This window comes from Halichoerus grypus, chromosome 7, assembly GCF_964656455.1.
Source record: "Halichoerus grypus chromosome 7, mHalGry1.hap1.1, whole genome shotgun sequence".
NCBI classification, from domain to species: domain Eukaryota; kingdom Metazoa; phylum Chordata; class Mammalia; order Carnivora; family Phocidae; genus Halichoerus; species Halichoerus grypus.
The window spans coordinates 11,590,708-11,616,118 of NC_135718.1; the positions used below are offsets into that span (position 1 = coordinate 11,590,708).

General features: G+C 40.1%; 1 protein-coding gene across 3 annotated transcripts in view; it reads right to left on the minus strand.

Moving 5' to 3' along the window:
• INPP5F (inositol polyphosphate-5-phosphatase F) overlaps nt 1–25,411 on the minus strand; it is an 83,800-nt gene that overhangs the window by 43,928 nt on the left and 14,461 nt on the right. For all 3 annotated transcript variants that reach the window (XM_036123805.2, XM_078077060.1, XM_078077059.1), the window contains exon 2: nt 19,318–19,398. In XM_036123805.2, coding sequence (XP_035979698.1) covers nt 19,318–19,398 — 81 coding nt within the window. The remainder of the gene's footprint in view (nt 1–19,317; nt 19,399–25,411) is intronic.

Sequence of the window (25,411 nt, forward strand, 5' to 3'; positions counted from 1 at the left end):
ACAGTGCTGGTGGGAATAAAAACAGATACAACTTTTCTGGAGGGAAATTTAGTGATACCTAATAATAAAACATATGCACTTACTTTTAACCTACTAATCTCACTCTTGTGCGTTTACCCTGAAAATACACAACCAACCTAAAATATATACCCTCAGGTCTATTCATTGCAGCAGTTTGTAACTACAAAATACTGGAAACAACTCGATTGTTCAGACATAGGAGAATGGCTGAATAAACTAGGACACATCCACTCAGTGGAGTACTATGCAGGTACAAAATGGAATTAGACATGGTCTAGGAACTGACAAGGAATGATTCCTGGATATATTACATGGATAAACTGGATATATTTATAGAACAAGGAGACAATAAAATCATATGAGAATTTATATTATCAAATTAAAGCACAAAAGAATATCTAGAGTGTGCCACCCTTTATGTAAGAAAGAAGATCTGAGGGGTGCCTAGGTGGTTCAGTCATTTAAGCGCTGGACTCTTGGTTTCGGCTCAGGTCATGATCTCAGGGTTGTGAGATTGATCCTGGGGTGGGGGTGGGGGTTCTGTGCTCAGCGGGGAGTCTGCTTGGGATTCTCTCTCCCTCTGCCTCTGCCCCTACCCCCCAACATGGACTCATTCTCTCTCTCTCTAAAATAAATAAATCTTAAAAAAAAAAAAAAAAGAAGAAGAAGATATGAGAAAATATGCATACATCTGCAAATTCACACAGAAAATAAGAGCAATAAATTAGAAATTAATGAGACTGGTTACCTACAGAGGGTGGGCAGAAACAGGATAGAAGAAGGGGGATCTGGGGAAATGACAGTTCTCTGAGTATGTCCTTTTGTATAGTTCTGTCTCAGAACCATGGTGATGTTTCACATCTCCTCAAAAATAAATAGTTCCTTTCGACCAGAATGCGTTTGTGGGGGTGGGGAGGGGATGACTCAAAACAAAATGCAAAGAGCAACTCAACTCTGCTTCAAATGGACAATGTAACCACACTGTTAGAAAAAACTCACCTAAATAACTCTGGAAAACAGTATTTAAGGATAAAGACAAAGAGAACTCTATATAATATTGTACTCTGGTTAGTGATTTTGTTGGAAGGATAGGAGTTAGCAATTCCAAAACCACTTTATGTGTGTACACTAGCACTGAGCAAATAATATATGGAGGACAATGGGGGGGGGGGGCTAAAGAAATCTTTAATAAATACAAGAAAGAAGGAAAGAAAACACCCAGAGGCCCAACAATTATCTTTCCAATCCACATTTTTACTTTTCACAAAAGATTTTTAATTAAATGAGAAATGGTTTATGAAAGACAGCATGCAAATGCAATTTTTCAGTTTATGAAGTTACACCCTTAAGAAATACTACCTAATTAGCACCAAAAATAAAAATAATTGAAAGAGTGTTTCAGTAATTTCTTGTGGAAAACCAACATGATAGATATATAGTCACCATGTAAAAAACATTCTTAAAAGAGATATATAGTATTTCAATTTCCCCCAAATATCAATCAACTCTCATTTTAGGGATTGTGCTTTGAAGATGTGCTTTAGGCATTTCATAAATGCAAGAGTTTGGAAGAGTTTCATAATTCTTTATAAAGTAGGGTGGAAATTTACTCCAAAGTTTCAAGGTTTTTACAGGCCATTTCATTATTCATTATCATTAAACATTAACCAAGGACCTACCATGGGCTAGGGAGTATTTCAGGCATGGATCAAGATCAGTTATCAAGCACCTATCATATAATAAATCGAACACATAATAAAGCACGTAACATGATACTTGTTCTTCAGAAGGGTAGGAGCTAGCAACAAACAATATACTGTTAAATGTCAATACATTTTTTTAAAAGGTTTTTATTTATTTTTTGACAGAGAGAGACAGCAAGAGAGGGAACACCAGCAGGGGGAGTGGGAGAGGGAGAAGCAGGCTTCCCGCTGAACAGGGAGCCCGATGTGGGGCTCGATCCCAAGACCCTGGGATCATGACCTGAGCTGAAGGCAGACGTTTAACAACTGAGTCACCCAGGCGCCCCAAATGTCAATACATTTTGTTGAATGAAACAAAACCCTTACCATAGGTTTCCTAACCTCACAGTAATAATTTCTATTTTACACTGAACAAGTTAGAGTGTTGGCAGCTAACCAGACAAGCCAACACGATGAAGACCTTTTCTTACTTTATGCCTTCTTGCTGGAGTTGACTTTGGATACATTTCATATTAACATTGCAAATTATGGTTTTAATAAATCACAACAATGAAAAATACAATGTGCATAATCAAATGCAATAAATAGCTTTCCAATAAACCATCTAATGGCACAGTGCCAAAATATAAAAATATTAACCTTCGAACAGAGGTTAATACATACATAAACTCACTTGGGAAACCAAAAGGCATCATTTTTTTCACAAAACCACTGATACTGCCAATACTGAGATACAACTTACAAATTCAAATGCACTTTAAAATGAAATATGCATATTTTTAGAGTTTAGTTAAGCTACTTCAACAGAAAAAACGTGAAAAACTGAGATGCTTTTTAAAAATACATATATTATAGACTGAAGTTTAATAGATCTGGGAAGTTAGGATGAAGTTAAATCTGAGAAAATATAATGGACATGATCAAACAACAGAAAAAGAATCTGTAAATAGCAGCGTTCCCTTTTCAAGGAGGCTTTAATGTTCTGGACTTTGAGGTCAGAATTCAGACTTGAATTTTAGCTCACCACTTATTTATTTTTTTAAAGATCTTATTTATTTGACAGAGAGAGAGAGAGAGGGAGTACATGAGTAAGCATGGGGGATGGGGGGGTAGAGGCAGAAGGAGAAGAGAATCCCAAGCAGACTCCACACTGAATGCAGACCCGACATGGGGCTCCATCCCAGGATGGACCAAGAGTCGGACCCTCAACCGACTGAGCCACCCAGGCACCCCTAACTCACCACTTTTTCACCCTGTACTTGGCAGCACAATACTTGACTGACTTCCTGGTTTTCTCATCTGTGGAATGGGATAAAACTGCCTGCTGCAGAGAATAGCTACGAGGATTAAATAATTTTTATAATGCATGTGATTGTTACTAAGAGCGAATGTTTACCGGGTAGCAAAACATTCTATAAAGCTATGGTGAATAAAACAATGGGGTACTGGTACAGGAACGGTTAAATGAATACCAGAGTAGGACAGAGCAGACAGAAACAGACCCATATAATATGGGCACCTAGTACATGATGATAAAGAGTGTATGTCATGAAAGTATTGGAATGCATACTGAAGCATTTGTGGATAAACAGGTTATCTGGAGTCCGCTTTGAAATAATTTAGCAGCTGAGAATGTGGGGACCATGGATAAAAAAAAAAAAGTCTTTTTTTTTTATAGTTGACTTCCAACCAGATCTATGAACTGCATTGGTTCTCTTAAGTCTTTTAATTGCTCTCTTAAGTCTTTTAATCTCCTGTCTGTTCTCAGTCTCACACATTGATCAAAAAGAAAACATGAAAAGTAAAGTAAGGGAATAGATATCAACTAGTTATAACCAAAGTAAGTTGGGATGATGAAAATGTTTTGGAATTAGTGCTGATGGTTGTACAACCTTGAGAATATATTGTCCCTTTTTTTAAAAAAAGATTTTATTTATTTATTTGACATTTAGAGACGTAGCTAGAGAGGGAACACAAGCAGGGGGAGTGGGAGAGGGAGAAGCAGGCTCCCCCTGAGCAGGAAGCCCCATGCGGGGCTCGATCCCAGGACCCTGAGATCATGACCTGAGCCAAAGGCAGACGCTTAATGACTGAGCCACCCAGGTGCCCCTATATTGTATACTTTTAAAAGGGTGACTTTTTTTTTTTTTTAATATTTTATTTATTTATTTGTCTGAGAGAGAGGGAGCACAAGCAGGTGGAGTGGCAGGCAGAGGGAGAAGCAGGCTCCCCGCTGAGCAGGGAGCCCAATGCAGGGCTCGATCCCAGGACCCTGGGATCATGACCTGAGCTGAAGGCAGATGCTTAACCATCTGAGCCACCCAGGCGTCCCCTAAAAGGGTGACTTTATTATGGCATGTGGATTACATATAAATTTTTTTAAAGCTCCTTCTTAAAAAAAAAAAAAAAGCAAAAGAACTTGTTAGGAGTTTTAACCAAGTGAAGCAGAGAATAAGAACTAAAAAATGTATTTTCCGCCAAAGACAAAGGTAAAGCTAGGACAGCCTACTAATTCTTGAAATACATCAACACTACTCCAAACAGCTACCTCTTTTCACTAGTTTTCAAAAAACTAATTGAAATTATCACAATGGAGGGGCACCTGGGTGGCTCAGTTGGTTGAGCATCTGCCTTCAGCTCAGTTTGTGATCCAGGGGTCCTGAGATCAGCCCCGCATAGGGCTCACTGCTGAGCAGGGAGCCTGCTTCTCTCTCTCTCCCTCTGCCACTCCCCCTGCTTGTGCTCTGTCTCTCTGTGTCAAATAAATAAAATCTTTAAAAAAATGATCATAATGGAAAGAAAATGAAGATTTTGAATTAGACACAGAGCTATCTCCAGGCAAAATCACTGACTCTAGAAAACAAAGCAAAACAAATAAAAAAACCTCATGGAAAACAATAGCAATGTCTAGTCTATAATTATTTTGCTTTAAGTGAAACAGCACATAACAACCCTAGAAGCCTGGAAAGTCTGGCGAGAATGAGCATGTTAGTAACAGGGTTAAATGACCCAAATGTATGTTTTATAATTTGAGTGTTAAGACAAGAAAAATGCAGAATTATCTGGGCACTAGTGTTTAGCAGTCCCAGGATACATCAGGCATAATTCTGTAATTAAATTTTTAAAAGCACCAAGGCAGGCTATTGTATTAATTTATATCACCCACCAGGGGAAAAAAAACAAAAACCAAAAAACTTGGCTCAATTAAAGCTGCCACACTTGAGATGCGGATGTGTGGTGGAACCAAGAGTCAAAGGTAACTTAGGCTAGCAAGGTCCTTTGGCATAAAGATATTCTTTCACCCTGTTAAACACATTACAGTGGGAGAAAAAATCAGTTTTGTAACCCTGGCTCCTCCAGGAAGAGACAGACAAGGAATTCTGACTTCCCAGTGAGATAAGAAAACTGATTAGGAATGCGTTATCTTGAAAAGCATGACCAGTAGGGCAAGCTAAAACAATAGTCCTGGAAAAGATTCAATTGCTTCCTCTATACAAGAACTGACTCACTTAAAAGGGGATAAACGATTGTGGAATAAAGATTTTCATAAAAAATTTTTTTCATCCAATTTCAGAAAAAAGTGTTTTTAGAGAGACACTCATGACCTCACCTCTAGGAAATATTCCATCTACATGTTTCTCAACATGGCTATCCATCCTACTGACATAAAGAAAAGATAAGCATTTGATCCAACGGTGAGTTTCCAGCAATCCTTTTTATTTTTATTAATGTTAATTTTATAGGGAATATATGAATACATTCTATTTGCTTAAAAATGTAAATGCTAATGGATAAAACTAAAGTTCCCTTTGACCATTAGTCCCCATTCCATGGTTTTGTTTTTTTTTTTTAAAGATTTTATTTATTTATTTGACAGAGAGAGACAGCCAAAGAAGGAACACAAGCAGGGGGAGTGGGAGAGGGAGAAGCAGGCTTCCCATGAGCAGGGAACCTGATGTGGGGCTCAATCCCAGGACCCTGGGATCATGGCCTGAGCCGAAGGCAGACGCTTAACGACTGAGCCACCCAGGTGCCCCGCCATGGATATTCTTTGAATCAAATCCAAACTCCACTTTGTGAGAGCAACTGGTTACCATTTTTGGCATTAGTCCTTTTAATCTTACTTGAAAGCTTAAAAAGGACTTTAAAAAAAATGTAACTTTATTTTTCATATGAAACATTCAAATGTACATTGATTTACTGAGAACTGTTCTTTGAGGATGAGCCACTGATGGGTATTTGATGTTGTTTATTCTTTTTCTTTTTAACGCAACATAGCTTTATTTAGTATTTCCAGAGTATTTAATTCAGCTTCCTTTTGCACTTAGAGTTGATGTGCTTATTTACTATTTAATTAAATTATGTGATTACAATAATGAGTTAAAGAGATATAAACAGGTTTGGGAACAAACACAATCCATGATCCACCAGGAAAGAGGGGGCTTCCTACCCCGTCCCCCACCAGCCACCAGCTTTCAGCCTTCGGAGCATCCAATGTATCCACCAACAGGCTTTGCAGAGAGGCAGTGGGGCGTGTTGGTTACTTTGGCAAATAGGTTGAGATTCAATGAAAAGAGCTCCTGAAACCCTCCTATACACTGTTGGTAGGAACGTAAGCTGGTGCAGCCACTCTGGAAAACAGTATGGAGGTTCCTCAAAAAGTTGAAAATAGAGCTACCCTACGACCCAGCAATTGCACTACTGGGTATTTACCCCAAAGATACAAATGTAGTGATCCGAAGGGACACGTACACCTCAATGCTTATAGCAGCAATGTCCACAATAGCCAAACTATGGAAAGAGCCTCAATGTCCATCAACAGATGAATGGATAAAGAAGATGTGGTGTATATATATATATATACACACACACACACACACACGCACATACATAATGGAATATTATGCAGCCATCAAAGAAACGAAATCTTGCCATTTGCAACAACGTGGATGGAACTAGAGGGTATTATGCTAAGCGAAATAAGTCAATCAGAGAAAGACAATTATCATATGATCTCACTGATATGAGGAATTTGAGAAACAAGACAGAGGATCATAGGGAAAGGGAGCAAAAAATGAAAAAAGACGAAACCAAAGAGGGAGACAAACCATAAGAGACTCCTAATCTCAGGAAACAAACTGAGGGTTGCTGGGGGGTGGGAGGGATGGGGTGGCTGGGTAATGGACATTGGGGAGGGTATGTGCTATGGTGAGCACTGTGAATTGTGTAAGACTGGTGAATCACAGACCTGTACCCCTGAAACAAATAATACATTATATGCTAATTTAAAAAAAAAAAAGAAGAGCTCCTGAAAGACATACATATTCATATGTGCCAGACAATTGAAGTGAACGAAATATTTGTCCGAAAAAGATTTTGCTTTTCTTCTTTTCTTCTGGTTTACATTTTCAAAAGACTGGCTCTGATTTGAACTGATTCAGTAGGATTTTTTGTTAAGACTTTATTTTTTTGAGAGAGAGAGAGGGAAAAAAAGCATTCTGTGGTATACAACCATAACTTATTTTGTAGGTTCTGTTTTCACTGCTCTTTTGGACACTCCACTTTCTCCGTATCTCTCTATAACCATTCACGTTATGACCAAAGGCAAAAATAAAGAGAGAAGGGAAGTCTGCTGTTGACTCTCACGCATTTACCTCCTTTAACTCACCCCCCAACAGCAGACTATATTTCTGAGGATCAAGCACACCCTGCACCTCTCCTGGGTCCACTTCTTGGAGGAGAGGGTGGGAAATGGCCAACCAGAGAGCACCTGCTGCCCTAACACGGTCCACTGTGGACGGAGGGGCCAGCACAGAGTTTGTAACTATGGCCACATGTGAATCCAAAGACAAGTGGATACCTATACTCCAAAGCTGTTTGTAACGTAATATTTCGAATACAGATATTTAAATTCTTGAAGGGCTTCTACAGTTAATGCCTCAGGGAGGGGTCTGGATTCCCACTACATTTATTGGAGGATTGGAGTCATGTTGGTAAAGAAGGAAAATGAGAATTAGAAAAGGGAATTAAGGGGCGCCTGGGTGGCTCAGTTGGTTAAGCGACTGCCTTCGGCTCGGGTCATGATCCTGGAGTCCCGGGATCGAGTCCCGCATCGGGCTCCCTGCTCAGCGGGGAGTCTGCCTCTCCCTCTGACCCTCCCCCCTCTCATGTGCTCTCTCTCTCTCTCATTCTCGCTCTTTCAAATGAATAAATAAATAAAATCTTTAAAAAAAAAAAAAAGAAAAGAAAAGGGAATTAAGTTGGCTCGCCTTTCCTTTCTTCTGTGTCAAACTGACATCAAGAATACTTACGTGGAGGAGCGCCTGGGTGGCTCAGTCAGTTAAGTGCCTAGCCTTCGGCTCAGGTCATGATCCCAAGGTCCTGGGATGGAGCCCCACATCCGGCTCCCTGCTCCCCTAATAGTCTCTTCTCCCTCTCTCTTTGCCCCTCCCCATTCGTGCTCTCTCTCTCAAATAAATAAAATCTTAAAAAAAAAAAAATACGTGTTTCTCTGTCATTTCAAATTGACAGTCCTGAACCAATGAGTCAAATGACTCATTGCTCTTTATTTTGAAGTTATGTTTAGGTTCATACAAATTTAAAATTGTTATGCCTTTCGGGCGACCTAAGCCTTTTGTAATTATTAAAATGTATATCCCTCTATGCTTCTTGCCTTAATTCTGCTTTGATATTAGTATAGCTACATCAGTTTTCAGCAGGTTAGTGCTTGCAAGATTTATTTTTTCTATCCTTTTACTTTCAAACATTCTTTATACATAGACCTAAGGTGTTTGAGAGCAGCTTGTAGATGGATTTGACTGTTCTTCCAGTATGAAAAGCTCTGTGCTTTAGTGGAGTTTTAAATCCATTCATATGTAATTATTGGTATATTTAGAAATCAATCTACTATCTTATTATTTGTCCTACCTGTTCTATATACCTTAATTGCCTTTTGGGGGATTTTTAAAATTATTATTCTATGTCCTCCTTTATTCACATTTTATAATCTTTTATTTTTCTGTTAGTGGTTATATCAAGGGGATGATTACAAGAGCCCTGACTTACAAAAGCCTATGTTTTTTCGTTTGTTTGTTTTTACCAGTTTCAGGTCAGTGAAAGGACCTTAGAACAGCAACCCCTGTCAACTCCCTATCGTTTCTATTGTTGTGTATTTAAATTTATATTAATTTTAACTCCATATGAAGCCAAATTCCTTTAAATTTACCAACTTACTTACACTTTCTGTGGATCTCCATCCCTTCCCACATCTCTGTGCTCCAATGGAGTGTCATTTATCTTGTGCCTGAAGAACTCTCTTTAGTGTTTCTTTTTAGTGCAGATACTACCGGTAACAAATTCTCTCAGTTTCAGTTGTCTCAAAATGTCTTTATTTTCCTTAAAATTTAAAGTTACAAAATGCCAGACAGGCACTTCGACGATATCGTTCTGCTTCCATTGTTTCTATCAAGGATCACTACATGCTTTTGACTTTAATGTGCACTTTTTGTCTGTTTTCAGGGTGTTCTCTTTGTCTTCAGTTTTCATCAGTTTCATTATGAGGCACAGAAGTGTAGTTTTCTTTATACTTTTCCCCTGGTGGTTCAAAGTACTTCTTAAAGCTGTGACTTGTATTTATAATTGGTTTTGGAAAATTCTTGACTATTATCTCTTCAAATATTGCTTGTCTTTTGCTGTCAGAAACAGACTAGTTTCTCTTGATCTCATTTTTTTGAATATATGAAGTCTTTTTAAATGTTCCATAATATTATATTATATTAACATGCTATACATTATAAGAGAAACTAATAATTGGGAAATCTTTTTTTTTAAGATTTTTATTTATTTATTGAGAGAGAGAGAGAATGATAGAGAGAGAGCATGAGAGGGAGGAGGGTCAGAGGGAGAAGGAGACTCCCTGCTGAGCAGGGAGCCCGATGCGAGACTCCAGGATCATGACCTGAGCCAAAGGCAATCGCTTAACCAACTGAGCCACCCAGGCGCCCCTAATTGGGAAATCTTAATGGTTTATCTCAGGATAAATTATGTAGGATCCTGTTTTGTTTTGTTTTGTTTTAAACACAAATCTTTGGTAGGAATTTAAATTCAGTCTGATGTGTGCATAAAACCTGGTTCATTGATACCCACTGCATAAGCTATTAATTGGCTAGTTAGTACTTTTATATGAATATGTGCATGAATCTATAAAGTAGGTTTTATGCAAACTCATACATGAATTTAAATTTCTAAAGATATGAATTTATAGTATATTTAATACAATGTTTTGTTTTATATTTAAAGCCATTTCTGGGGCTCCTGGCTGGCTCAGTAGGTAGAGCATGCGACTCTTGATCTCAGGGTTGTGAGTTCAAGCCCCACATTGAGCATAAAGCTCAGTAAATAAAGCCATTTCTAATTTTTAAACTATATTAGCAGGGCGCCTGGGTGGCTCAGTTGGTTAAGCGACTGCCTTCGGCTCAGGTCATGATCCTGGAGTCCCTGGATCGAGTCCCGCATCGGGCTCCCTGCTCAGCGAGGAGCCTGCTTCTCCCTCTAACCCTCCCCCCTCTCATGTACTCTCTCTCTCAAATAAATAAATAAATCTTTAAAAAATAATAAAAATAAAAATAAACTATATTAGCAAAAATGCTTTTGTCCCCCCTAAGAGAAACAGAGCACTATACATCCCTGAATATATTTCAGGGAGCCTCGTGCATCAGGTAAGTGGAGTTACAAGTAATGCTATCACTACACCAGCACCATTTTTTCCAGGCAGGTACCTGGTAGCTAAAAAGTACATCATATCGGGCTTCTAACTTTCTTACCAACTAAAAAGCCAATTATTAATTTGTTAATCTTTCATACATAGCAGTTACTCAATATTTCTTGACTGGTTTGCTCTGTTGCCTACTAAAAGTTCCCCAAGTCTGGGTTTACAGAAAATTGACAGTGACTCACAAGGAGAGCATCCAGGGCAAGAGGCTCTTTATAGGCACCATTTCAAAAATACCGAATGGTGGAATCAGAAGCATATTCAGGTCAGCTTACAATGCTTAGGATGAATTTAAATCCCTCATAATGACCTTCCATAAAATGAAATAATCTCTTACACTCTATAAAAATATAAAGTCTTTTGTGTCTGTAACAGTTTTAGAAAACTAGAAAAGTCAAACTTAAAGTATCATTGGGCAAAATGAATGTGTATATAAAAGTACATTTTTTATATAACTATAGCTTATCCTCCTTAAAGTGCTAAGATGTTTTCTTATGTTTATTGAAAACTTTAATGTATTACATATTTTCCTACTAAGTATAGTAGGAAATATATATATATATACATATATATAAATATACCTACTATAAATATAAATATACCTACTAAGTATAATTACAGATAAGTTTACGAAGTATAATTGGAAACTTTTTTAGATTTAGATTTATTTATTTGAGAGCAAGAATGGGGGTGGGGAGGGGCAGAGGGAGAGGGAGAGAGAGAATCTCAAGCAGACTCTGCTCTGAGCACAGAGCCCAACACAGAGCTCAATCTCATGACCATAAGATCATGACCTGAGCCGAAACAGAGTTGGACACTCAACCGACTAAGCCACCCAGGCTCCCCATAATTGGGATTTTTATTCATGATGCAGGTCTACCATCATGAAGATAAATTACTGTTGCAGAGATGACACAAGCATGCTTCAAGGTTGGAGACTACCTAAAAGAGGGGACCCCAAGCCCACAGGCGGTAACCAACTTGAGAACCAAGTCAATTCCATCAGTAATCATTTTCTGCTCTAGATGGCTAATACTGGCCCACGTCTAAGTAAATGAGAACTTACGAGATTTACCAAGATTTCTTTTCTTCAACAATTAGACCTCATAATAATTTGATTATAATTACTTCAGAATGTTCAATAAGATAAAAAGTTCAAAAAGAATATAAGGGAGGAGGGCGCCTGGGTGGCTCAGATGGTTAGGCATCTGCCTTCGGCTCAGGTCATGATCCCAGGGTCCTGGGATCAAGTCCCGCATCGGGCTCCCTGCTCCTTGGGGAGCCTGCTTCTCCCTCTGCCTCTGCCTCTCTCTCTGTGTGTCTCTCATGAATAAATAAATAAAATCTTTAAAAAAAAAAAAAAAAAAAGAATATAAGGGAGGAAATATAAACAGCAGCTTTGTAGATGGTCCATACAGAGTGTCACTCTTACCATAACAATCCCTTTCTTTTTCCAAAGCTAAAAACTGTTAGTATCACCACCATAGGAATCACAGAGGAGAACAACTGGAGTTTAAGAACACGTGGGTCTGTAACTGGAAACTGGAATGGTAGTGGAATAGCTAAGAGGCACACTGGCCCGTCTCTAAAGAATCTCTCTGCCTGAAAGTATGAATATCTGCCAATGAGAGATGTGTTCAGGGACAAGAAGCTTCCTTGTCTGACGACCCTTGGGTAAGCTCAGAGCTATGGGTCACACTCGTGGGTCTGGTTCAAGCATTGCCCCCACCAGGGAGTTGGAACCATCTGCACCATGGAGGCTGGAGCTCAGATTGGGGACAAGGGAGGTGATGGAAAATTCTGAAGTGTACAGTAATGATGAGGCTGTGTACAGTAATGAAGAGGCTGATGGGAGCCAAGAGCAGAGGTGAGGGCCACTCAGCACCTACGTACCTGGGGAGAGAATAAAAGGAAGAGGAAGGAAGCAGAAAAGAGCAAGAAGATGCCTGCTTCCCAGACCCAAAGCCATTCCTAGAATAGGTGCCCTAAACTACAAGTAAAGAATCTTTTAAGGATTAGCCAGGAACCTAGTCACCAATGAAAATTTTACCTCCAAAATAAATAATTCTGAGATCCTCATGAATAACAAAATGAATATAAAATGACTGGATTTTAATTACATTTTATTTATTTTTTAAAGATTTTATTTATTTGACAGAGAGAGAGAGACAGTGAGAGAGGAAACACAAGCAGGGGGAGTGGGAGAGGGAGAAGCAGACTCCCTGCCGAGCAGGGAGCTCAATGCGGGGCTCGATCCCAGAACCCCAGGATCATGACCTGAGCCGAAGGCAGACGCTTAACTGCCTGAGCCACCCAGGCGCCCCTTGAATTACATTTTAAATCATTCCTATTTTGGTAGAAATGTAACGTCAGAAATAATACTGCCTTTGAATACTTCCCTCAAAGCGACTTTAGTACATGAAAAAAATCACCAGAAGTTACCTAAAGAGAGAGGTATTTAACTTTTTAACTAAGATAAAATCAGAAGTAATGACAACAGGGTACATCAAAAGCTACCTTCTGACTTAAATGTTTTTCATGGCTTCATTGAGATATAATTTACAGACCATAAAATTCACCCATTGTAAGTATACAACTCAATGGTTTTAATACATGTATGGAGTTGTACAACCATTATCCTAATCCTTACATGTTTGTAATAGTGTGAGTTGTCGGCAGACAATAAAACAATCTACTTCTCTCACAATGCAACCATACGCAGACAATTATACTCGTATTTAAACATAAGAAGCCCCGCCAGCTTCTCTCCTCTTCCCTCCACTGCCCTCAACAACTGGGGTTTTCTAGTGGCTTTTCAGGAAAGTACTGAAGCAAGGCTAGTGACACTCCACTCATTCATCACTGAAGTATATAAAATATTTCATGTCATTACTGTCCTAGCAGAGTCTCCCCAGCAGATGAAAATGGCACTTTTTAAACCACATGCATAATACATTTTACCATGTTAATGATTGCGACATCTTCCAGAGTGGAGAAACAGCAGATGGTGAGCACTATTTTAATGAATGAGAGCTACTTGAGTGAACGGTGTCTCTGGCTGTTCAACACTAGGAGTAGTAACTCAATTACTAAACCAAGAGCCTCTATTGCCAAATTAATCACGATTCCTGACAGTTTTCACACTATTTCTGAAAATATCATGGAATATATAACTTTTGCTTTTTATATTCTGATACTTCTTACCCTAACTGAGCTTATCTTCTTCTCAATCTTTAAAATAGATCTGAAAGAGTTTTTGTGACCCATTTAAAGTCTGCAGCCTAATGCAACCTTCTCATGGATGTTGGAGTGAAAATAACGGCAATCTCCCCAACATCACACAGAAAACAGAGGAAGCATCAATCACGTGGGCCTTTTGCACAGCTGCTGACTCTGCCAAGAACCATCTCTCCTCTCACTCCCCGCCCTTATCCTGGCCTTGTCCAGATTATCTCACTCATTTTTCAGGCCTGGACTCAGACATCATGTCCTCAGGGATGCTGTCCATCCAGGACCCCCACTGCACCCGTCAGGCCCCTCCATCATGTCCTTACAACATCCCACACTCTTCTTCAGAAGCTTAAGCTTAATGATCAGACAGTGTGATTGGGTAATTAATGTCTTCCTCTTGGATCCAATCCTACACTCCTGGAAGCTTCATGTTTTGTTCACCCCACAGTCCCCATCACTGAGTGCAGACCTTGACATGCAGTAGGCATTCCATAATTATTTGTTAAACTCATAAGTATTTGCTGATAATTATGAATAGCCCTGCTGCAGGCCAGCAGAGGGGGACACAGCCCCTGTCTCCCTGGAGCTCATCCTTAGGGGATGGGGGAGGAGGGGACCAAGAGAAAAAAGGAAAAAAAAATTAATGTGTAATTACAGTTGTGATAAGAATTTGACTACCATTCTTAAGTCCTCCTAGACCCTACAGTGGATAAAAAATGTTGAGATTTCATATAGCTTTTCTTTCATCTATTTAGCACATGACACGTTCCTTCTATTTTCTGTTCTTCATATTGATAAATCCCACTGATCAAATCAAAGTCAGACACATTCAAGTTGCGGGAGACAGACTACATTACACCCTAGCTGAAAGTCCACCTGCCCGCAAAAGAGGCCTTCCAAATCCAAGGAAGCCTAACGGTTCTAAAAGGTACTTCCTAGACGCAGGGTTAACAGAAATTTTCTGGCACAGCCTGCTGAAAGGAAGGGCAATTATCAGCCAAGGATACAACTAAATAATACTTTAAAATCCTTGCACCACACATTTTTTTTAAAAGGGGCACATGGATTATGGAATATAACTTTCACTGATGCTAATATTTAACCACTAAAAACATTACTTTTTATAGATCCCCACCATGTAGTCCTTTAATGACATGTTAATATCATTAGTTTCAGCAAATATTAACATTATTGGAAAAAACAATCTAAGTTTAAAATTTATTCAAAATAATATAGCCAGGACTTAAGTGGTTCTCTAGTAGAGTATCTGACACCTCTAAATGACCTTTAATACTAAGGGAAAAAATTAATAGCCAGCATCTATTGAATGCTTACTATTACCAGGAACCATGCTAAGCACTTAAGGGAGTTTTATTGTATCTCACAACGATCATATCAAGGAGGTGTTAGCTTTGTCTACAGTGGGCGACTGGCAGCTTAGATGAAGTAACCTGACCCAAGGCTACTGTGTGATCTTCCAGGTTAGTCCAAATCTGGGGTGGGTGCCTAGTCAATAATATCTGGAGAATGGCCTATCTCACTGTGAAATAAAGGGAAAGAAGTAACAGTGGCAATTCTCTTTGCTATGCATTTGTAATAAACATTCCAGTAGACATTAAGTCCCTATTATGGGCTGAACTATGTCCCCCCAAAATTCATATGCTGGAGTCCTAACCTTCAGTACCTCATAATGTGACCCTATTTTAGAGGTAGGGTCTTAAAGAGGTAATAAAGTTAAAATGAGGTTATTAGGATGGGTTCTCATCCAATGTGGCTGGTGTCCTTAGAAGAGGAAATTTGGACGCAGATGCACACAGAGAAAGGACAGTGTGACCACAGTCAAGACGATAGGAAGACACAGGGAGAAGACAACCATCTACAAGCCAAGGAGAAAGAAGAAACCACTTGCCAACACCTTGATCTTGGACTTCTAGCCTCTAGAAGTTTCTGTTAAGTCCCCCAGTCTATGGGACTTTGCTATGGCAGCCCTTACAAGCTAATCCAATTCCTAAGTCACGCCTGCTTACATTCCACAGAGCTCAGAGTTCAGTGACAGTCAGGAACAGTGGCATGGCTCACCCACGCCGCTGTTAGACTGTCAATGACATCTGTTCAAATAAACTTATGTTCCCATCTCACTAGGCAAGAACAAAAATTCGTGCACTGAAATGTGGAGAATAAGTAGGAGGGAAACAGGAGTGAGAAAGAGTTTAAGTACAGACATGTTATCCCCCCATCCTCTACCCCCAGAAGGTAAGATGCTCCCAGGGGAGAATGCACCTGAAGTGATCCTGTTAGTTCTAGTCCATCCTGGGAGCAAATCTCCCACCAGCCAGGCCAATGGTGTGGCCAGAGCAGGAGCTTTAGCGGGGCTCTGGGAGGGGAAGGGATGAGGCATCCCAGGGCAGAGAATGCAGGGAGCGAAGGGAGAAGGGGAAGATGGTTGCAGAAGGGTGGGGAGCTGGGGGGTGATGTGGGGGCGGAGTGACACACTGGGGTGTGGCTGCAGTTCTCTCTGGTGGGTGGTGGGTGAGGGAAGGAAGAGCAGCAGGGGGCCCAGAAAAGATGTTCCTTTGCTTCCTCCCCACTCCTCTTAAGAGCCAAACCTTAGAAGTGATGTGACAAGAGGAAAAAAAAAAAAAGTACAGAGATTACTTTCCCTGCCTTTCTTTCCTTATATTTTCTTTCTTCACCTCTCCCTTTTCCAAAATGGCCTGCAGACAGGAACCCCCACTGCTCATCAACCACTTGCTCGGAATCCAAAGGCAAAGCAATCAAACTTTGTTTTGTGTATGCTGGTAAGTTTGCATTTGCAACCAAAAGAGCCTTGATAAAATAGTGGTAATTTATTAAGGACCTTCAGTCTCATTTAGACTCACAATACTGTAGGGGAAAAAAATGAGGGCAGTTATTTTTACTCTTGTTTTACAGCTTACAAAGTAGAGGCTCATGGGCATTGTGGCCCCAGTGAATCAGCCTCCTGGGATGCAAGCCTTTGTGAAGCCCCCTCTGATGTTCACTGTGGGCTTGGGTACGTGACTTCCTTTGGCCAATGGAGTATTAGCAAGCTCAGTGACACAAGCAGAGGCTTGATAAAACTTTGTACACCGGGACTGGTCTTCTTGGTACCCAGCCCCCACCTTGAAAAAATGTCCAGGTGTCCAGGATAGAAAGAGGACCCAAGGGGAGGCCTTGTGAGATGAGTTACATGGACAGAGACGCTCCAGGCAAAGTCCCAGCTGAATCCTGCCACACAAGTGACCTCAGACAACAGAAGAAAAAGGGCAAAAGAGCCTCTAGGTCAGTCCATAGAGTCGTGTGATATTATATGTTGTTGTTTTAAGGCGCAATAGATAAATGAAAGCCATGTTAAGTATCCCCCTCTATATCTTGAAGCTAATAAATAAAGTTTGGATTCAGATCTCCTTACTGATTTCAGTGATTTATTCATTGCTCCAGCATGTGACTGAAACTGAAGAAAAATAACTCAAGTTTCATAAGCTTCATTTAAACAATAGAAAATGAGTTTTAGCTCAGAACACTCAGCTATGAAATTATCCTGTCAGCATATAAATGAATTAAAAATATATTTATGTAAATGTGGACAGGTAGGAGAGTGTTACTAAAATACTTAGCATGGTTATACAATGTCTAAATGCTTTTCTCCTCATACCAAAAGAATTACAAAACTACCAAAGACAGAATATATAACAATGTTTATAGCGGTATTATTTCTAATAGCAAAAATAAACCCCCAAACAATTACACACTGACAGAAGAAAGGACAAATTATGATATATTCATACAAAAGTGAAAATAAAGAACTAAAAGCTTCATACATCAACATTGGTAAATCTCAAAAATATCAAGTTGAATCGAGGGGAAAAAAAGAAGTAGAAGAACACAAACAGCTTAATACCGTTTATGTAAAGTCCCCCAAATACAAACCTTAGCATCATATTACTTAGGAATACATATGTAATAAAAGCACTAATGAAAATCAAGGGAATAAAACGCAAAATTAAAAATAGCAGCTGCTCTTGAAGGGAAGAAAGCAGGACACACGTGGAGGAAGGCACAGTGAGGGATCCAAAGACATCGGTTATGTCTCATCTCTTAGTTTGGGTGGCAGATGGATGTGTGTTTTACAACAACCTATACTGTGTATCTGTGGTAAATAGCTTTTTGTATCTATGAAATATTTCATGAAATCAACCCAGTTCTCAAATACACAACAATTTTAAAGATTTTATTTTTAGGGCGCCTGGGTGGCTCAGTAGGTTAAGTATCTGCCTTTGGCTCAGGGCATGTTCTCGGGGTCCTGGGATCGAGCCCCATGTTGGGGCTCCATGCTCAGTGGGGAGTCTGCTTGAGATTCTCTCTCTCTCTCCCTCTCTCCCTGCTCCTCCCCCTCCACTCGTGCTTGCTCTTTCTCTCTCTCAAATAAATAAAACCTCTCTCTTTTTTTTAAAGATTTTATTTATTTGACAGAGAGAGACACAGCGAGAGGGAACATAAGCAGGGGGAGTGGGAGAGGGAGAAGCAGGCTTCCCGCAGAGCAGGGAGCCCGATGCGGGGCTCGATCCCAGGACCCCAGGATCATGACCTGAGCCGAAGGCAGACACCCAACAACTGAGCCACCAGGCGCCCCTAAATAAATAAAATCTTTAAAAAAAAATTTTTTATTTCTAAGTAATCTCTACACGCCACGTCAGGCTTGAACCCACAACCCTGAGATCAAGAGTCCCATGCTCTCCCCACTGAGCCAGCCTGGCGCCCCACAACGATTTCGTTTTAGAAGAGTCAGAAAGGGCACACTACAGAGGCAGCCAGACTCCCCACTACACGGTAATAATGGTAAAGCTACCTATAGTTCATAACTCATTAGAACTGATGCCAAAGGAGAAACAGATATTTAAATACAGTGCTTAAAATATTTCAGTTAGTACTTTTCAGGACTTTCTGGAACCCGCCTATATAACGTCTCTTTTCTCATCATCAAAATTCCTTCTGAACCCCAGACACAAGTGTCTGTCTTCTAAGCAAGGGCCTGGTGAATAACCTAGACCTTTCATCCATTTGCCTGCCCTGGTGAGGGCACCTGGAAAGGGCCACACTGCATGCTAAGAGAACCTTACTCTTCCCTGGCCAGAGTTGATTGTATCCAGAATGGACAGCCGACCCAAAGTTGGCCAGTCATGGTCTGCCATCTGCCTACCTCACCAGCCTTCTTCTTACCACCTTCTCCCTCGAAATCAGTGCAGTTGGTGTCTCTATCTGCCAGAGCACATACCATAATTATCAAATAATCATACAATTATTTCAGTGATTACTTACTGATATCTGTCTTCCTAAACTGTAAGCTCCACAAGGGTGAGAGCAGGTCAGTTTTCTCTCACTATTGTGTTCTACCAACTAGAATAATTCCTGACACATAGTAGGTATGCGATACTTAATACCTACTTTGGGCAGACCTAAAATTAGGGCAAAGGAATCAAAGCCATAACAGAATCCACATTCATCCTCAAAGAAGAAAATGCCATAGAATGCCGCATTAAATTTGACAAACTGAAGAACTTTATAGAAACATACCTGAATGAAGTTGAATTTTCCCAATAACACCTTCTACCAATCCCAAACAAATGGGATTCCAGGCAAGGAGTAGATCAGTAGCTAAAAGAAAACAAGAAGCAATCATGAGAAAATATTAATCAGAAAATTTATTAAGACAATATCTTCAGCAGTCTATTTTAAACGATCAACATCCCCAAAGGGCAGTTATGAACAGCCAGAACTGAATACATTACTATAAAGCAATTTGTGGAAAAGTATTAAATCCGAGGCCTGAATAAGGTCTCGGCTACAAGGACAGTTTTGGGGCGAGAACTGACAAGCCGAGCCTCTCCTCGGATGGGAGGCAGTACTTGGGCGCCCTGCAGTGGAGGAAAGAGGCTGGTACACTGCAAGAGGGCAAATCAGAGAAGTCCTCCACGGTCCCAGCCAGTCCCAGATTCAAAGACAGGGCCTGAGAAACAGCCAGAAAGAGGTCTACTTACTGGATCACACCGTGGAAAATACCCTTTCCCAAAAACGCTTACACCAAGCAAAGAAATCCAGAAAGCTGGTGCTCTTTTATGGGACTAAGAGCCACGGCTATTTCTTGCGGGCCTAGTCTGTGCCAGGCATCCCAATGAGGGTTCCTCAGAACAGAACAGAATGCTCTGGGTGACTTCTCGCAATTTTCCCCAAGAACGGCACATAACTGATACTATTCTAGCCGACCAGGCAGGAGGCTAATTCATTACACTCAGTGGATGTGCGAGGACTTCAGGACTTAATTCTCTTGCAAAACCCAGGGTGCAATAGTCTGTTCTATACATGGAGATAAATGTGACGCTAGTGGTAGCTCAATACCTGGAAAAAATTACCAAGGATGAAAACACTATTTCCCTTAGTAGAAAATTAAAATTACATTTTAATTATTACCATTTAAATTTTATTTTAGGGAAATTTATAATCAATCTGTAACTCATGGGGTAATTACAGACTTAATAATTCATAGTCTCCAAATTCATTTGAGTTTTGACTATTGTATCTTGAATGTCTTTGTTGTTAATGATACATTCAGTGGGAGGCAAATAAAGTTGATTTCTCTTTGGGCAGAACTGCAATTCAAAGCCAGACCTGCATGACTCATGGCCTGTGCTCTTAACCATTGTGCTACAGAATCCATACGTGGAACTAACCCAATAAGACAATATTTACATTTTAAGTAATATGCATTCTTATTATAAAAGTCATACTGTATAAAATTGGAAAAAAATATTTTATCACTCCCATCCCACCAGCCAGAAAACTTATTTTGCTACGTTTCAGGTCATATGTCTGTGTGCATTCCACATCACAAGACTGCAAATACAGCAGTGTATACTAATTTTTTTCTTGTAACATTTCTTGAGTATTGTGTCATGTCTTTAAAATACTCTTCAAGGGGCACCTGGGTGGCTCAGTTGGTTAAGCATCTGCTTTCAGCTCAGGTCATGATTCCAGGGTCCTGGGATTGAGCCCTACTTTGGGTTCCCTGCTCACCCTCTTCCTCTGTTACTCCCCCTGCTTGTGCTCTCTCTGTCTCTCTCAATCTGTCAAACAAATAAAATCTTAAAAAAAAAAAAATTAAAAAAATAAAATACTCTTCAAAATTGTAACTTCATGGCTACATAATTTTCCACTAAAGGAAGTTTCCTTACTCTTGGACATTTAAGTGATTTCCAGTTTTCCCCCATTGTTAAAAAATACTGTGATAGGGGTGCCTGGGTACACAGTCGGTTGGGATGGTGACCTCAGGATCATGAGATCCAGCCCTGAGTAGGGCTCTGCACTCAGCACAGAGTCTGTTTAAGACTCTCTCTCCCAAAGGGGAGCCCTCTTACACTGTTGGTAGGAATGCAAACTGGTGCAGCCACTCTGGAAAACAGTATGGAGGTTCCTCAAAAAGTTAAAAACTGAACTACCCTATGACCCAGCAATTGTACTTCTAGGTATTTATCCAAAGGATACAAAAATAGTGATTCGAAGGGGCACCTGCACCCCAGTGTTTATAGCAGCAATGTCCACAATAGCCAAACTATGGAAAGAGCCCTGATGTCCATCGACAGATGGATAAAGAAGATGTGGTGTGTGTGTACACACACACACAAATGGAATATTACTCAGCCAACAAAAAGAATGGAATCTTGCCATTTGCAACAATGTGGATGGAACTAGAGGGCATCATGCTAAGCGAAATAAGTCAGAAGAAGACACCATATGATTTCACTCATATGTGGAATTTAAGAAACAAAACAGATGAACATAGGGGAAGGGAAGGAAAAATAAGATAAAAACGGAGAGGGAAACAAACTATAAAGGACTCTTAACTATAGGAAACAAACAGGGTTGCTAGAGGGGAGGTTAGGGGATGGGGTAACTGGCTGATGGGCATTAAGGAGGGCATTTGATGTAAAGAGCCTGGGTGTTATATGCAACTGATGAATCACTAAATTCTACCCCTGAAACTATGAATCTATTATATGTTAACTAAATTGATTTTAAATTAAAAAATTTTTAAAAAAAGACTCTCTTGGGGCACCTGGGTGGCTCAGTCATTAAGCGTCTGCCTTCGGCTCAGGTCATGATCTCAGGGTCCTGGGATCGAGCCCCACATCGGGCTCTCTGCTCCGCAGGAAGCCTGCTTCTCCCTCTCCCATTCCCCCTGCTTGTGTTCGCTCTCTCGCTGTGTCTCTCTCTGTCAAATAAATAAATAAAATCTTAAAAAAAAAAAAAAAGACTCTCTCTCCCTCTGCCCCTCCCCCCACACACTTGCTCCCGCTAAGATAAATCTTTCAAAAAAAAAAACAGCGATAAATGATGGATATTATGCGAATATTTTATTGCCTCTGTAATTAACAGCTCTAGGACAGATTCCTAGGAATGAAATTAGTAGGTGAAAACATAAGAAAATTTAAAGCTTTCAGATATTACTGAATTGCTTTCCACAGAGTTATACCAACTTAGACTTCTGCCTGAAACATAGGAAAATGCTTGTTTTAAAGTACTCTTGCCACCATTTAGAATTTCTTTTTAAATTTTTCTCATTTGCTGGTATCCATTGCCTAAATGATGTTTCTTTTCATTGCAGGTAAAATTTAACATTTAATTATAAAATCTGCTTATGTTTTCTTCTTCTAGGATTTTCTCATTCATATCTAACACATCTTGTATATTCCTTATTGATTTGAATCCTTTTATATTAAAATGTCGACTCTGACGTGTCTGCACCTATTTTCAATTTTTGATTCTTGTACCGCTCCTTTTTCCATTATTTTTACACTTAAGAAGTTGTTCTTTACCCAGTATTAAGTATTTATTAATTTTATTTCCTTGTTAACTTTTAAAAGTCTAACTACTCTACTGGAATTCATGTTAGTGTATAGACTAAAAATACCCTGATTTCTCTTCGAACAACGTGCCAGAATCTCTGTGTCAGGCAGGCCAAATCTCAACATCTACAGATACCCCTCTAAGGAAAGAGCTCCAACTACCCATAACCCTGTACCCTGACCTCAGATGAACAGACCACAGTTGTAGGACTCTACCCTTTGGGTACCGAATGAGCTCTAGAAATATGGAAGAGGAATACAACGTTAGAGGTAAAGCAGCCAGGAACAGTTACATTTAAGCAGAAGGAAAGTGGCAAGAAAAATAATGCAGAGGAAAGTGCAAAGTTTGTTTTCAAATTTGTCCCTTCAGTGGAGAAACACTTATCAAGTACCTGCCAGGAACCAGGCGCTGTACCAGGCTACGAAGATATAAAAGTAAAGGAGCAAGCTGTCTAGAACAGAAGACCAGTGGCTGCAGTGGAGATGTGGATTGATAAGATTGGAAAAAGTAAACTGAGGCCAATTATAGAGAGATGTGAATAAAAAACTAATGAGCGTGTGCTTCCTGGAGACCAGGGCAGGCAGATAATGGCATAAATAAAACAAGACTGCAGCCAGGGATTAGCTGACAACATTGACGGGAGGTAGAGCCTGAAAGAAGGGAAAGGAACAACTACAAGTGTGTTCTGAGAGTCTTAGCCCGTAATGACCCGGAGCTACGTAGCCCAGTGGGTGGTGGGAGCAGTAAGTGAAGAATGCATAGGAGGTTAACATGAACCACCACAAAGGAAGCCAGGAAGGACAGGAAGAGAGTAAGTAAAATAAAAAAATGCCATTGAAATCTCTCTTCTCTCCAGAGTGGGAGAAGGAGAAGAGACAGGGTATACAGTAGCTGAAAGAGAAGGTGGGTGAGAACCTCCTAACTCAATAGTCTTTCCCACCTTTGGCATTTTGGGCCAGGTGAATACATCAGCCATTCAAGAAATTAAAAACTTAAAAAATAAAAACTAGAAAAAAAACTATCACAATGACCAAGTTCTGTGCTCTAATGACTAAAAAAGAATAGTCACAGATAATCTTTGAGGTCCAGAGAGAGCCAGTTAAACTCATTAAGACTGAGTTCCTACTGGTATGATCAAGGAGAAGTAAGAACCAGAGGAGATATTCAAGGAGGAAAACAGAAGATGATGAAGTCAAAAGTAGGGTGTAAAAGTTGCCCTTGGAAAGGGACGACACTACCTTTTTCCAGGTCTGGAAGGTGAAAGGCTAAATATAGCAATGGAGAAGCAGCAAAGGAAAAGATCAGATGGCCTTGACTCAGTAAAAACAGGAGTCAAAGTCCTCTTCCCTTTGCAGGGAGGAAGGACAGAGGGGGACAGAGGGGTACCAGAGGCTTGGCGTGGTGAGGGGAATCCAGAAAGTCAATTTTAAAAAGCTCTTTGTGTGCTTGAAACTCAGTGTTTTCAAGAAAAAAGGTGTCAATCCGTTAGTGGGTCATGAAATCAATTTTGTATAACGAGATCAGCATTAACATCAATGAAACAGAATAGAATAGAAAACGGGAAAACTGCACCAGGTAAAGAGAAACATTCCATGAAACTTTCTTGCTTCTGGTACATACATACAGGTATTTGTTCACCAGGACATAATTTAAAAAGTATTCTTTATTATGGATCTCAAACATTTGAACATACTATTTAACTTTGGGGCTCATTATTTCAACTTTGTTGATTATTTTGCTCAACTCCTGTATGTACTTGCTAATATTTTCAACTACTTAACTGAAAAGTTTTTGAGAGAGGGCTTATTTTTTTAAACCTCACACTTTGTGTACATTTTTCCATTTCTCCTTAATTTTTGCTTTAGATTTTGACACTGCATTGTCAGGCACATACACATTCAGGATTCATGTATCTTCCTGGTGAACTACTGTTTACCAGGACGTAATAACTGCCTTTATTTTAAATAGTGCTCTTTGCCCTGAAGTCAAGTTTGTCTAACATTAATACTGTGAAAGGAATACAGTAGGCATTAGAAAAGGATAAATATGGACATTGCTAATCCGAATACATCACTTCTACTCGCCACAGCCTTAGGGACAAAGTCCAAATTCCCTGGAAAGCTCTGCAAGGGGGCTGGCCCTACCCACCCTCCTCCTGCCTCCCCCCACCCCCAGCATCCTGGCCTTCCTGCAACCATCCAGAAGTGTGCGCAGGCTGGGTCTGGAATGCTGCTCCCCACCCACTTCTGCCTGCTTTTCATTCCAGACTCAGAACAAGAGTCACTGGTGTGCCCTGATATATTCCCCACTCCACCCACCCAGTAGAATTCATCAGGCACTCTTTTGCGGCCCTCCTGAACCTTGCTCATATCTCCATCATGGCACCTTATTTTGGTTTCTAATTATTGGCATCTAATTATTGACTTCCCTATCTCCCTGACTGAACAGGAAGCTCATCGAGACCTAGTCTCATTTAGCTTTATGTCCCCAGTACATGGTACACAGCAGGTTCCAAAATGCTGAATGGACAAATGAAGGTATGGCATGGAATTGGAGAGGCAAGTTGAGGTCAGGTAATTTACACTGAATCATAGAAGGGTTCACTACTTATGGTGGCAAAGTTGAGGTCACTTGGTCTATTTCAGATAAAGACGTCAGGGCTGGCTGTGCCCAATACAACACAGGCTTGTCAAAATCAGAACACCACTTCCCACTTAGTCCAGGGCTCTTTTTAATATACCTCTAACACCATAAGGTTCCTTACAAA